General features: G+C 41.0%; 1 protein-coding gene across 1 annotated transcript in view; it reads left to right on the top strand.

Moving 5' to 3' along the window:
• The window catches only part of LOC124470047 (guanine nucleotide-binding protein G(olf) subunit alpha-like), a 43,915-nt gene extending 29,698 nt beyond the window's left edge, over positions 1-14,217 (top strand). The window contains exons 6-12 of the mRNA XM_047023725.1: positions 10,296-10,350; positions 10,499-10,572; positions 10,944-11,002; positions 11,120-11,240; positions 11,348-11,478; positions 11,719-11,786; positions 11,904-14,217. Of these exons, the coding sequence (XP_046879681.1) occupies positions 10,296-10,350; positions 10,499-10,572; positions 10,944-11,002; positions 11,120-11,240; positions 11,348-11,478; positions 11,719-11,786; positions 11,904-12,050 (655 nt within the window). The 3' untranslated portion in view covers positions 12,051-14,217. The remainder of the gene's footprint in view (positions 1-10,295; positions 10,351-10,498; positions 10,573-10,943; positions 11,003-11,119; positions 11,241-11,347; positions 11,479-11,718; positions 11,787-11,903) is intronic.
• The last annotated feature ends 6 nt before the right edge of the window (positions 14,218-14,223 follow it).

Raw genomic sequence — 14,223 nt, 5'->3', positions numbered from 1 at the left:
TAAAACATACAAATGTACAACATACATAAATATGTAAATGTAATGTGTTTTAAGTATCCATTAGTCAGTGTGGACCCTTGGCCTTGTTGAAGAGGCCAACAGTGGAAGGGAAAAAACTGTTTTTGTGGAGTGAAGTATTGGTCCTGATAGACTGCAGCCTTCTGCCGGAGGGGAGTGACTGAAACAATACTTATATAACATAACTTATATAACATTACTGAACAATAACAAGTAATAACTAATATAACTTTTTGGAGTAACTTCCCCCAACACTACTCTACACTACTACAATATACACACTACACTATTACATTATACACTCTACACTATTACAATATACACTCTACACGCCATTCCCAACCTTTTCCACTTCGCGGACCACTTGCATCAACTCAAATACTTTTGACGGCTCCTAACACATCCATTCACTTAATTTGCGCTCATCACACGTTTAACAATACCACTGGAACAAACAGTTCGCTTTCACAGCAAAATGTATTTGAGCGATCAAAGAAGACAAAGTGTCCATCAGCAACACAGTAAGCACACATTGTAAAGAGAGGTAACCTGCATAACTACAACCATTCCTATAGTTCCATATAACATAACGTCAAAAAGCAAACCGTCAACATGCCAAACATAACTATTGGCATTTCGGTCATGATGAATTAAAGGGTACATGTAATTTTGATTAAATGTAAACATTTGGATAGATAGATCAATCCCCAGTGGGGACATTAAAGTGTCTTCACAGCCAGGTACATTAATTATAGTCACAAAACAGTACAAACATTTTTGCTCACCAGCCACTGTGGCTAGTGGTTTTCCAAAGTTACTAGCCTCTCAGCAATTTCATTAGCCATCATTTTGTTGTTGGAAAATTAAGTTTTATTTGATTAAAGTTGACTATGGTTTGCTACAATTTACTTGAAAAACTAGTTTTACAATTCTTAAAAATGTAAATGACCATTGTAAACACCTAAATCATGACTACATAAAATGTAGGCTATACGTACAGTCACCAAATCTTCAGCTCTTATAAGTGTGTAAAGCGCCTTTTGTATGAAAACATATGCAACTGATTAAGACAAAGAGAGTAGCTCATTGCATATAACTGTAGCGAACCAGCCGTCTTTTCCGTTTCGTCGCAATGCTTTTGACATGGCCAATGGAAATGTCATGGTGCTTGATTGCTTACACTTTGAAATTGCTTGTCCCAACTACAAAAGAGACCCCCTTAACCTTTTCACTCCCGTACGTCCTACAATCATTGCAATACATTATGTTCTTGGCTGGATCATAAACCAGCCATTCTCGACTGGACCTCCACTTTTCGTTGAACAGTCTTTTCTTTTTCTTTGTCTCCTCATTTTCAGTTTCAAGAGTTTTTCTCTTTTTGTTTATGCTCTCCGGGTTTTCCTATACCTGCTATGTGCTGCCACATCCTTGCTTTGCACTGAGCAGGGTTCTCAGGTTTTAAAGTGTGCGTTCGCGCGTCTATGTTGCTTAGTAACAAACATACGGAGGCCGAGACTGTTTAACACAGGAGGAAACGATACATGCTGGTTGAAATGCTTGTGTCTGTCTCACGGTCAATGCGTGAGGCTTGAGGACCCTGTTCAATGAGTTTATTATTTTAGATGTGTTTTGAGAAGATTACGATAAAAAAAATATAGAGAGATATATAGAATTCCACCTGCAAAAGTGGCTGGTAAGACTGCTTTACCCGCCACAGCCGAATTCTACCCGCATTTGGCGGGTGGGTGGGTGCCAGTGTCAAGCCCTGAGTACAAAAAATTAAAATAATATTTTTTTAATAATCATTTACCAACAGTATATATATATATATATATATATATATATATATATATATATTTCATTCATTGGTTTGGCAGCCCACAGGTTGGGAGTTACTGCTCTACACAATTTACATTTATGCTTTTAGCAGACACTTTTATCCAAAGCGACTTCCAAGAGAGAGCTTTACAAAAGAGCATAGGTCTCTGATCATAACAACGAGGTAGCCCCAAACATTGCAAGCAGCCAAAACATGAAGCATACATTGTGAAAAACCAAATAAGTGCCAAAGGGAAGAACCATAAGAGCATGCAGTTAAACAAGTTACAACTAGAGATGGTACAATTTCTGGGGAAATTGTAGGGTGTGCTTGCTTGAGATGCTTGGTTGCAGGGGTTTGTATTTAAATTACATTTTACAACTGATATTTCTGTATATTTTATATAAAATGGAATAGCCTACTTATTATTTATAAAGATTACATAGATTTAAAAGCATTTTTTTTTCTGCTCATTTGAAACTCAAAATACTAAGAGTGAAGAGTAGAATGAAATGAAACGAAAACATTTGGCTGACCGGTGTAAAAATTGACCTAATTTCTATGACTTAAACATCATTGCAAGTTTTTCCCTTCTCGTGATATTTTCAGGCATTTAGCCTACTCATATTGCATTCATTCATTAATAAAGAACCCCCTTTGAAGCTTATATTAACAACGACGTTACCAGCAGTAACTATCTTAGATGGAATCGCGATTCAAATAGTACCAACCTGCTAACTGAAAAGTAAATTGTAGGCTACTACTACTACTAGACTGTCTTGGTAGCGATTGCGTTGGTTGAATTCGATTTAACGTTACTTCCGTTGTACGGTCTAGGCTGAAATGAATTATTTTCATGAACAGATTGACCAAGTTTAGGCTGTGGCAATGGAGTTCAGGTTAGTAGTCACTAGTCAGATAGTTTCACCTATTGAAAGACTTTGTTTTAAGTAAGGGTAGTGCTGAACATGTGCCGCCGTTTGACTTCCTACTGTACGTACTGTAAACAGCTGTGGAGATGTTTTTTTAGCTACTAGACTAGGCTACAGGACAGCGTTGCAGTGAGCTACACTGGTTTGAAACCACAGGTAAAGATAATTTCACCAACAAATCGATAACTTGTAATCTAATGTCATAATGAATCCTACAACGAAAATGTATTTGTGAGGAATGTTTATTTTAATGATTGAAAACAGATGCATCATACGCTGTAGTATGTGTTGCCCGGGCAACAGAGGCTAATGTCATGATGCTAATGCTTCAGTGAAATAGTAGACTTCTGTTTCCGAAAGTAGATGTAACTCCTTCCTTATATCAGCTTATATTGTACATTAAACTTCACAATTGTGTTTCATATCACAAAGTAAAATGAGTAAATAGTTATCACCCTTGCCTCTTTGCTTGTGGCTTTTCTGCAGCTGCCTTGCAGTTAGCCTAGCTATCTCCCAGAAGTTAACGAGCTGCTAAACTAATGTTCTGCCAGAGGTAGTCACGCGATATTTTGTGATGTTGTTATGTCAGTAGCGTCAGTGACTGTGGCTAGCAAGTTAGCCACCGTTAGCTTCACTTTTGCCACAAAAACGTAATTAAAACCTAAACCGTGCAACGGAACATAAATCCCAATAGAACCAACGCAATCGTGACCAAGACGAACCTTTTGACATCAACGTTGTGTATGTAGTCCAAATATTGACTGAGCCTTAGGGGCGCGAAAATAAACAATGATAATAATAATAATAATATATAGTTCAAGTCTTTTATTTGTCAGGTGCACAGAACAACACAAGGTTAGACTGGGCACTGAAATTCTTAAGACAAGACAACGCAAGCACCTGGCATAACATAACATATAAGTACACAGAACAAATTTACATCTATGCTGAGCTTAGATAAGAGAACTTATATACCTAAATATACAGATAGCAATAAATAAACGACTATACTAACCCTAACACTAAAACTTCCTAAATTACAGATAACAATAAATAGTACGCTATACTAACCCTAATACACAAAAAACCTGTTTCAACCCTATAACCTACTCTAACCTAATTGGAGTACAGTGCAATAGTGCAAATTTGCAGATCAGTGACTATGTCAATGACCAAACAGGAGCCTGGTGGCGAGGTACAGTGAGGTACAGTAGTGCAATGTTACTGAAAGAGCAACCAGTAGCTGAAAGTGACAGTGTATAAGTGACTAGTGTGCAGTAAAAATGTCCATATCAGTGTCCATTGAGAAGCCTGATGACCCTTGAGATAACAATGGTTGTGCCCTTGCCGAAGGCAAAACACACCCAATTAAACAGCGTGAAACCCAAAAAGTGCAAGAGTGTACCTGTGGAAGAACAATCAACAGTAAAATATTTCAAAGCGAGTACAAAAAGCTAAATCCGTTATGACCAGCCAACAAGAGCAAAAAGTCTCTCAATAAGAGTCATTGTGAACCTGGAGGAAATTAACATCAGGTCTAGCCAAGCATTCCTAAGAGCCGTTGTACTCCCGAAACAAGTAGGTCTTGAGCCTTTTCTTGAAGGTGGGGAGACAGTCAGTGTCCCTGATGGAGGTGGGGAGCTGATTCCACCATTGGGGGGCCAGACAGGACACAATACACTATAGACCAATTATCACCCTACGTCACACAACTGTAAGGCAGGCTCAACTGCGCATGTCGGTTGCAAAAGACGAACTTCTCGCCGGTCTATTACACTTGGAGTGTCGATCAGGTCATCATATATCTCTGGCCACTGGATTGCAGGGCTTGGTATTACCTTTTTGAGGCTCTTGGCCTTTGGACAAATACATTTACGTTTCACTTGTCTATGCACAAAAGTCACTTGACCCCGATACCCTTAAATAGCCTGACGAAGGGATCGGGCAAAACTAGCCTGGCTAACGGAGGTCGCTTTCTCAGGCAATTGTCAAATGAAACAGGCTCGGTTAAAGAAATCCGAGATGCTGCCTATCTTCATCAGGCTCGTATCTAGATTAGGCAGTGCTCCCTGACGTTTCTGGTGTAGAAAGGAGTGAAATGCAACATTGTGCACACTGCCAGTGAGCGAGTCTGACTGAGGCTAACGTCAAAACAGTGTAACGGGGAAGCAGTCTCACTCAGATTGCCAGTTTAAACAATCAGAAAAATAATCGGACAGGCTGGCTGAAAGCAGAATTGAAAGCTGCCCTGCTCGACTTTTTAGATGTAGAATTGACTGTAAAACTGTAAAATTAAGAACTTTGTGACATGACGTGATTAAGACATGGTTTGCCGCTCGACTATGCGGTCTGTACCGGGCGACATTCTCACTCAAATTTCAAGACTTTCGTGACCCAAATCAAAATTCTGATGCGACAGATCAATGGGTAATCGCTTTCTCTCTTCAAGGCTGTCCTCCTCGACCTTTTTGGTCTTTTTAAATGTAACTGGGCGGCAGGAACTGTGAGACTAGTCTGGATCGAGGGAAAGATGAAGGCATCAATGTACAGAGACATCCTTGATTAAAACCTGCTCCAGAGCGCTCTGGACCTCAGACTGGGGAGACGGTTCATCTTCCGACAGGACAAAGACCCTAAATACACAGCCAAGATAACAAAGGAGTGGCTTTGGGAATGTCCTTGAGTGGCCCAGCCAGAGCCCAGACTTGAACCTGATTGAACATCTCTGAAGAGATCTGAAAATGGCTGTGCACCGATGCTCCCCATCCAACCTGATGAAGCTTGAGAGGTCCTGCTAAGAAGATGGGAGAAACTGCCCAAAAATAGAGGGTTTTCACCAACGTCACGTTCTGGGTGGTAACCCGGATGCGCGGCCATATTGGAGGCACTCGGTGTAAACAACTGAACGGAGTGCAACCAAAGAACGTATATTCTATACTCTTTGGTACAACTGTAGCCATGTCTAAACAACCGAAATGGTCATCAAAACGCGTCCAAGACCCAAAGGCATATAGGGAAGGACTTGGACCACAAGAAAAGGGGCGATATTTTGAGAAATTAGGATTTATTGGCGGTGCAAATCCCTACCAGTTAGCTCCCTCTACTTGGATCCGTGACGACCCGGTGATTCTGCCTTCAGTTGGATATCCCGATATTGTTAACTACCTGGTTTTCTTGCCGAATCCATACACATGCAGTAGTTTGATATGAATTATATTATGTCAATGTCAGCTTTACAGTAAAATAAGCGCACAGTAAAAACAATAAAAGCAGTAATTGTTTTTACTATAAAAAATATTATCATTACAATAGAAAATGTGTTTTGAGCCGCTGAAATAAACATTTCACAATACCTGATAAGCAATGTGCCGAACAAATCCGTATGTTGTCCAGATTTTTCCCTCGTAGATCTTGGTTGAGCTTTGCCAACCACAAGCGCCTCCTTTCCTCTGACAATCTCTGGCATTCCTTTCCCTGGTTTTTAATAACTTTTGGAAGTCCATAATATACCAAATGTTTTTCACAATCTGTCCTATTTGTTCAACCTGAAACACCGCAATAATTCACAATTTTTCTTGACGACGTTCGGGATATACTTCAGTGCCAGTGCTTTGTTGTGATGCGGAGTGCCTCCAAGATGGCGACTTCCGGTCTGATGACGCGTCGGTGAAAACCCTCTATAGGTGTGCCAAGCTTGTAGCATCATACTCAAAAAGACTTGAGGCTGTAATGGCTGCCAAATGTGCTTCAACAAAGTATTGATCAAAGGCTATGAATACTTATGTCCTTTTTTATTAGCTTTTTTAAATTTTTAATTGTATCTATTAAAAATATATAACAAACGATTTTCATTTTGACATTATGGGGTATTGTGTGTAGAATCTCGAGGAACACATTTTATTATTTATTTAATCAATTTTGGAATAAGGCTGAAACATGACAAAATGTGGAAAACATTAGGCGCTGTGAATACTTTCCGGATGCACTGTACACTATGACACTATACACCAGGGCCGGAGTGGCACTCATATTCAGTCCTGAAATTTCATGCCTTAGACCGTCCCAGTTTAGTTCACGACTGACTATATTAAAATAATGTAATTAAAACCAAAGAATATAAGTCTGGTGTGTTGAACTCATGCCTGGAGCTTGATAACGTTACCGGGCCTGGCTCTTCACTGCAGCTAGAGGCTGCTGCTGCTGAAGAGCTACAAGTAAAAGTTTGATACATGACCGGTGGTTTGCAGACAACGTTGTTTTGCATGGCCGCTAACTTGCACTGATCCTAACTACCTTAACGTTAGCTTACCGGCCGTCTCGTCTTCATTTGTTGTTTTGAGGAAAAATGTATTCTGCTTAGAACATTTGGCCGCGTCAGTTTCTAGAGCTTTCTTTCTTTTTTCTGGCCTTTGCGCTTTCTGTTATTTTTATCTCTGACGTTTTTTATTTTGAGCAAGGTGCCTCTGTCGGGGGCGGGGCCAGGGAGTCAAAAGAAAGTCAAGTCATCATTAACCTGCAGGCTGCACTCTGAGAGTGGGGCTGTGATACAATAATAAATTAAAAAAGAGTGGAGCTGCGGTAAAATAATAAATAAAAAGAGTGGGGCTGCTGTGAGTGCAGGCAGCCTAGGGACAGCATCCATATTTCAATCCATTACCATGACAACACCGGCCCTCGCGGCCAAAAAAACACACCGGCCCACCAGGAATCCTCCCGGTGCTCCTGATTAGCCAATCCGGGCCTACTATACACTGTAAATTATACATCTGCACTATACCTGCATTATTCACTCTACTTGCACTATACACTACACCTTTACTATACACTACCTGCACTATATACTATATACTCTACTTGTACTATACTTTACCTGCACTATATACTATACACTCTACCTGTACTATATACTCTACCTGCACTATATACTATACACTGTACCTGTATTATACACTCTACCTGTACTATATAGGCTACTGTACAATCAACCTGTACTACCGTATTTTTCAGAAATAAAACCGTGGCTTATACCCCTTTTTTTTGGGGGGGGGGGGGGGGGGGTGGTGCGGTTTATATTTCGAAGCGGCTTATAGCACGTTTTTATAAAAACAACAGTAGAAACACTTTTTTGTGAATACTATTTAACCCATTAAGGAGTAGCGTCGCACATGTGATCGTTCGAATGCGGGTCTCACAGCGTACTCATAAGTCACATATAAGTGATTTCGAACATTCCAACTGAATATTTTCCGAGGGACAAAAACTATGTCACAAACACTTTAGTATGGCTTTAGTAAGTATATTAATGAGAAGGCTAACAAGTAACACTAGCATGGTAGTAGCATTGCTACGAGTATTATGCTCAAATCAAATCAAATCAAATTTATTTGTATAGCCCTTTTTACACGCAAGCATGTCACAGAGGGCTTCACATGCGCCCATAGAACTGCCCCTCAACCAACCTAAACCCTCAAGGAAGACAAGGAAAAACTCCCAGAAAAACTCCCACCGGGAGAAAAAATGGAAGAAACCTTGGGAGGAGCAATTCAGAGAGGGATCCCCTCCTCCAGAGACGGTTGGTAAGAGAGAGGAGCAGAACACAAGCTAAACATAGTCATACAGTGTCAATGGGTTTTGAAACACCAAAATCCATTGTTCGGCTTTATAGACGTTGGATGGGACCGGGAAACTCGCTGTTGGCCGTCATGGAGACTGGATTCCGGGTGACGACCTGGTTCAGCGTTGGCAGACCGACGACCAAGCAGGTCCTGACAGCTCAAACCCCCCACACCACAGGGAATGTGTGGGGGGGGGGGACAGAGAGGAGAGCAGGGATTAGAGAATGCCAGGAGCAGCTAACAGTTACAGTCAAAATAGAATGAGATCCCCACCGGTCAAGTGTGGACTAGTGCAGCAATTTAACAGAGCAAAAAGGGTATTTGATGCAGCCCCACACACCAAAACAACGACAGCCCCCCTCAGTTGGAACATGAAATCTGTTCCAGGGGAAAGAACTCTAAAGTAGGTTATACTTATACGAATAAGGATGAAAACAGCCAGTCCCCCGTTGTCTCCAACTAGTAATAAAAACTATAACAGTAACAATATACAGCAACGGAACTATAATAATAATAATACTAACAATATACAGTAACAGGTTTACTTTATTTGTAACATCTAGCTGGGCAATGTGAACATAAGCTATAATTAAAATTTAAAAGTTACATGTGATACACACATAGGCAAGCACACATCCCAGGTTTACATAGAAAGTACACACATACTTCCCTTTAACAATCATAGAATTGACTAAACAAGAACGTTTTTAATCTAGTTTTAAATGTCGAGACAGTATCAGCTTCCTTAATTGAGATGGGTAATTTGTTCCAAAGAAGAGGTGCTCTATATGAGAACGCCCTACCTCCAGCAGTTTTTTTCTTAACTTTGGGTATTACCAGATAGCCGGCATTTTGAGATCTTAGAGACCTTGCGGGGCAATAGGGTGCAAGGAGACCGGAGAGGTACAGTGGTGCCAATCCATGCAGAGATTTGTAAGTTAGTAGTAGAACTTTGAAATCAGCTCTGGCTTGGATAGGGAGCCAGTGTAAAGAGATAAGAGTCGATGTTATATGATCAAACTTTCTAGTTTTAGTCAATAGTCTAGCAGCAGCATTTTGCACCCGCTGTAAGTTTTTTAGGTAGGTAATTGGGAGGCCAGAGAACAACACATTGCAGTAGTCCAATCGGGACGTAACAAAAGCATGTATTAGTTTTTTAGCATCATCCATTGAGAGGAATTTTCGTATTTTGGCAATATTACGTAGATGGAAAAATGCTGTTCTGGTGATTTGCTTAATATGGTACTCAAATGAAAGGTCTGGGTCCATTGTGACTCCCAGATTTTTTACCAGCTGGCTTTGAGATACTTTGACGCCGTCTAAGTCTAAGGTTAGATGGGATAAATTATTTTGGTGCTAGCAAACTTAGCCCAGAAACTAACTAAAGCTAGCTAGCTACCGTTTCGGAAAAATAACTTGCGCTTTGGGGGCCGTCAGCAATATTTTAAAGTCACGCGTCTAAAGATAAGTTCATTCCCGGGCAATAGAAAACATACATTACGTACTTACTTACTTTCATTTTTGAAGTGAATTATACAACGGCATGCTGTAAGATCGCCCATACTCGTACGTTGCTTGTCCGTTGCATACCGTCACACTTGGTATCAATGTTCCGGTATCAAGTGCGGCATATATTCCAGTGCAATTTATACTCAGATTTACAAACACAAAGCTCCCATTTTGGTGGGGTGCGGTGTATAGAAAATGCGGCTTATTTTCTGAAATATACGGTATATACTATATACTCTACATGCACTATATTCTATACACGCTACCTGTACTAAATACTCTACCTGTACAATATACTATACACTCTACCTGTACTATATACTGTTTTTGCACTGCACTGTTCTTCAGTCTTCAACCCCTCAGTCTCAGTTCATTCCTGTTTTTTTGTGATTTGTTTTTCAGCTTTCTGGAGAGAATTGACTCTGTGGGACACAACGACTACACACCTACAGATCAGGTATGACATCACCTTATACAGACCCCACACCAGTTGTAGCCAAGCATAGCCATGTTGGCTTCTTTGTGAGAAACTGAAGCCATAAATAGAACAGTATATTTGTTTAGATGTAACTTGACATTTACCTTCTAACCTGCTGTAACCTTAGGACCTTCTGCGGTGTCGAGTCCTAACCTCAGGGATCTTTGAGACCAGATTCCAGGTGGACAAAGTCAACTTCCAGTAAGTTTTCATCTTCACGGGAGAGAGGCAGGGGAGCTGTTCCTGGCACTGAGGATACAAAAAAATGACTTCTGATCCTTGTTCTTGTGCTGTACTTTCTATATGCATATTTGTACATCACTTTGGAAACAAGCATCTGTTAAATTTATCAAATGTAAATGTCCCCTCTCCACCCCCATCATTACTACAGTACTCCCCCTGGTGCTCAGACAGGGTAAAGATAAATCTCAGGTTTAACATGAGTGAGAGACTGATATGTTATAATACTAACCAAGCTGTCTCTCCTTCTCTCTGTCTATTTGTCTTTCACTTATCTATCTGTCTGTCTCCTGTTTACCTGACTGTCTGTCTCCTGTGTGTCTTTTTCCCAGCATGTTTGATGTCGGCGGTCAGAGGGACGAGAGAAGGAAATGGATCCAATGCTTTAATGGTGAGATCTGAGATGGTATGATGATAAAGTTGATGATGAGGATGTTGAAACCAATATAGGGATTATAAAGCAGCCCCGTGTGTGTGTGTGTATGTGTGTGCGTGTGTGTGCTCTTAGATGTGACAGCCATTATCTTTGTGGCTGCGAGCAGCAGTTATAACATGGTGATCAGGGAAGACAACAGCACCAACCGCCTTCGAGAGTCTCTGGACCTTTTTAAGAGCATCTGGAACAACAGGTCAGTCTCCAAACAGTACACATCTATACATCCACTCAATGTCTAGGCTGTATACCTCTCTTCAACATCTTCTCCTTCCTTTTCTCCAACCTCATCTTCTCCTCCAGATTTCTACGGACCATCTCAATAATCCTGTTCCTCAACAAGCAGGACATGCTGGCCGACAAGATTCTGGCTGGCAAATCTAAACTAGAGGACTATTTTCCTGAGTACACCAGCTACACTCTACCAGCAGATGGTAAGTTACATTAGCACACCAGCTACCAGGGCTGCGACCTGTCAGTTTTGATAGCTGCATTCTATGCCACTTTGATGAGGACTTAAAGGGCGGTTTATGTCCACATTCAGTCAGTCAGACAAACTGCTGTAGTGAGTTACCTCTCGTCTGTTGGTGAGGAGTTGTCACATGCCGCACACTGGTCATGAGTGGATTTCAGGGTACTGTGTCTTGGTTATAGTTCTGATCTCTTGTCCCTAGCGGTTCCTGATGCAGGAGAGGACCCCAAAGTGACCCGAGCCAAGTTCTTTATCAGAGATGAGTTCCTGGTATGACTTCCCGCAACCTAAATTCAGCTACAGTCACGGAATCACTTTACCCAGGACAATCTTTTTATTCTAAACTAAGTGTATCTGCCTGCCTTTGTGTGTGTTTCTCTCCTACAGAGGATTAGCACAGCCAGTGGTGATGGGAAGCATTACTGCTACCCCCACTTCACCTGCGCTGTGGACACAGAAAACATCCGCCGGGTCTTCAATGATTGTCGGGACATTATCCAGAGAATGCACCTCCGCCAATATGAACTTTTGTGATCGGTGCAGCCTGATTGGAGCCCAGCCAGTCCATGCACTCCAACCCGTACTCACAGCCCCTAGAAGAAGCAGACTAAGAGAGACCATGCTGACATTGTTGATGTTGATTTATTTATGGCTGTGATGTTTCCCCAGTGCCTCTCTGTTCTTCTACTTCATCTGCTCTCTCCTTCCTCTGCCTTCTCCTCCTGCTTGCTGCTGTTCCTCTGGTGGCTCAGCACCAGCACGCTCAGTTGGTGTGTGCGAGTTGTGATTGTGTGTGTGTGAGTTGTGATTGTGAGTGTGTGCTGTGATTGAGTGTGTGAGGCATGATTGTGGGTGTGTGTGCTGTGAGTGTGTGTTTGACGAGTGTGTGTGTTCTGTGTGTGCGTGTGACAGTTCTCTGGATCAGCATGTGATGGTTCAAGGGGACTCCAGCACTACAATGCTTGAATGTCTCTCACTCCTCTCAACTATCCTGTTTCTTCTCCAATTTCCCTCTCCTTTCATCCTTTGTGTGTCTGTGTGTGAGAGAGAGTGTGTGTGTGTGTGTGTGTGTGTGTGAGACAGAGAGAGGTTAGGCAAGCTGTAATACACTTGATGTAGCTCCTTTATTTTTTTGGTTTGGTTGGGTGATGGTTAACTGGTGGTGACTAGTTGGGGTAGTGGGTTGTACAGTTAGGGCTATTGACTGGTAGGACTAAATAGAAAAGATAACTTAGGTAGGACAACATATACATTCATAATTTGGAAAGGTCAAGATAGTGACAGGTTTGTTTGAAATAGTTAGTAACGTCTTGGTTAAGTTAGTAACAAATTGGTTGTGTTGTTCAGGCTGCCTGGGTGTTGATGTTAGAAACTGTTGAGGGAGTGGGCGTTGGATGATGGATGGACCCAGAGGATGATGGGAGGGTGTCATAAGCAGCTATGGTTTTTCAGCATGCTGGGAAATTAAGTCCTAGCCATAGAACCTCTCTGCCAGTTTATATTGTGATAAGATCTGATGCTCTGGGCTGTAGATTTATATACAAATACACACACACACACACATATATATACACACACAGTATATATGTATAAATAATATATTTTTGTTTTTGTTTATCTTGCAAACTGGTCAAGGTTGATTACCCTGTACAAACTACAAATTGTAATGTAATTTTTTGTATTTTTCTTTCTATTTAGCTTTCCTTTTTCTTTTCTTTTTTTGGGAGAAAATAGTTGTAGATTATCTTTGTGCCTTGATAATGGCTGTACCTGTACATTGGGCTGGAGTGTATGTATGTGACTGACTGACTTGCTTAGTTGCTAAATGACAAACTGTCAGACATGTCTGCTGAATGAAGCAGAGCAGGCTTAAAGGCGTGGCTCTCTGGAGGTGTGTCTCTTTATAGAGGGATGTGGCTCTCTTTAGGAGCATGGCTCTCAGGTTCTCAACATCATGGATCTGTATAATATGCAAACAAACAGCTATGTTTAGAGAGCTACTAGCCTCCTGTATCTGTCTGAAGGCTAGTTAATCCAGCGTTCTCTGAGGGCAGGGTTAACTATGTCTAGTAAACCCACCATTTTGGATTAATCAAAAATGTTATTCCTGACACTCAGCTTTAAACCTTAACGTGTCCAGTTGTCAGCCAGCGATGTTTTACAAGCGTAGGAGTATCTTTTTAGACTTAAGGTGTTTTTTAGATGTATACACGTGTGTATGTGTGCTTCAAAGCATGCATGTAATGTTAACATATACACACGTACTCACACATTGTATATGTACATTGTACATATGCATTTTATATTAATATACATGTACATATTCATTTATAAAAATCGACATATATTCTATAAATCTATATGTACAATTATACATAGTGATGTGTGTGCCTATGCGTATACATATTAATGAATGTTTAAGTGTGTGTGTGTTTGCAGACACATGCAGGCATATTAGAGTGTTTGTTTCAGTGTGTGAGAGTGTGTGCGTGTGTGTGTGTTTGCAGACACTGACATGGCTCCACAGAGGGAGCAGGACCCCTGTGCACTACTGCATTGTGGGATTGTGAGCACTGTTAGGTAGCCGGTTCTCGACTGCAGCTTTTCATGTGACAAACAGGAGAGATCAACTTTTTTGTCAGGCCTTTAAGGAATACAAAAAACTATTTTTATTTTAATAAAGAGGCACACCAGAAAAAAATCTGTG

This window comes from Hypomesus transpacificus, chromosome 8 (genome assembly GCF_021917145.1).
Source record: "Hypomesus transpacificus isolate Combined female chromosome 8, fHypTra1, whole genome shotgun sequence".
NCBI lineage: Eukaryota > Metazoa > Chordata > Actinopteri > Osmeriformes > Osmeridae > Hypomesus > Hypomesus transpacificus.
Note: the sequence above shows the minus strand (reverse complement) of the source record. Positions and strands in the feature narration are given on the sequence as shown.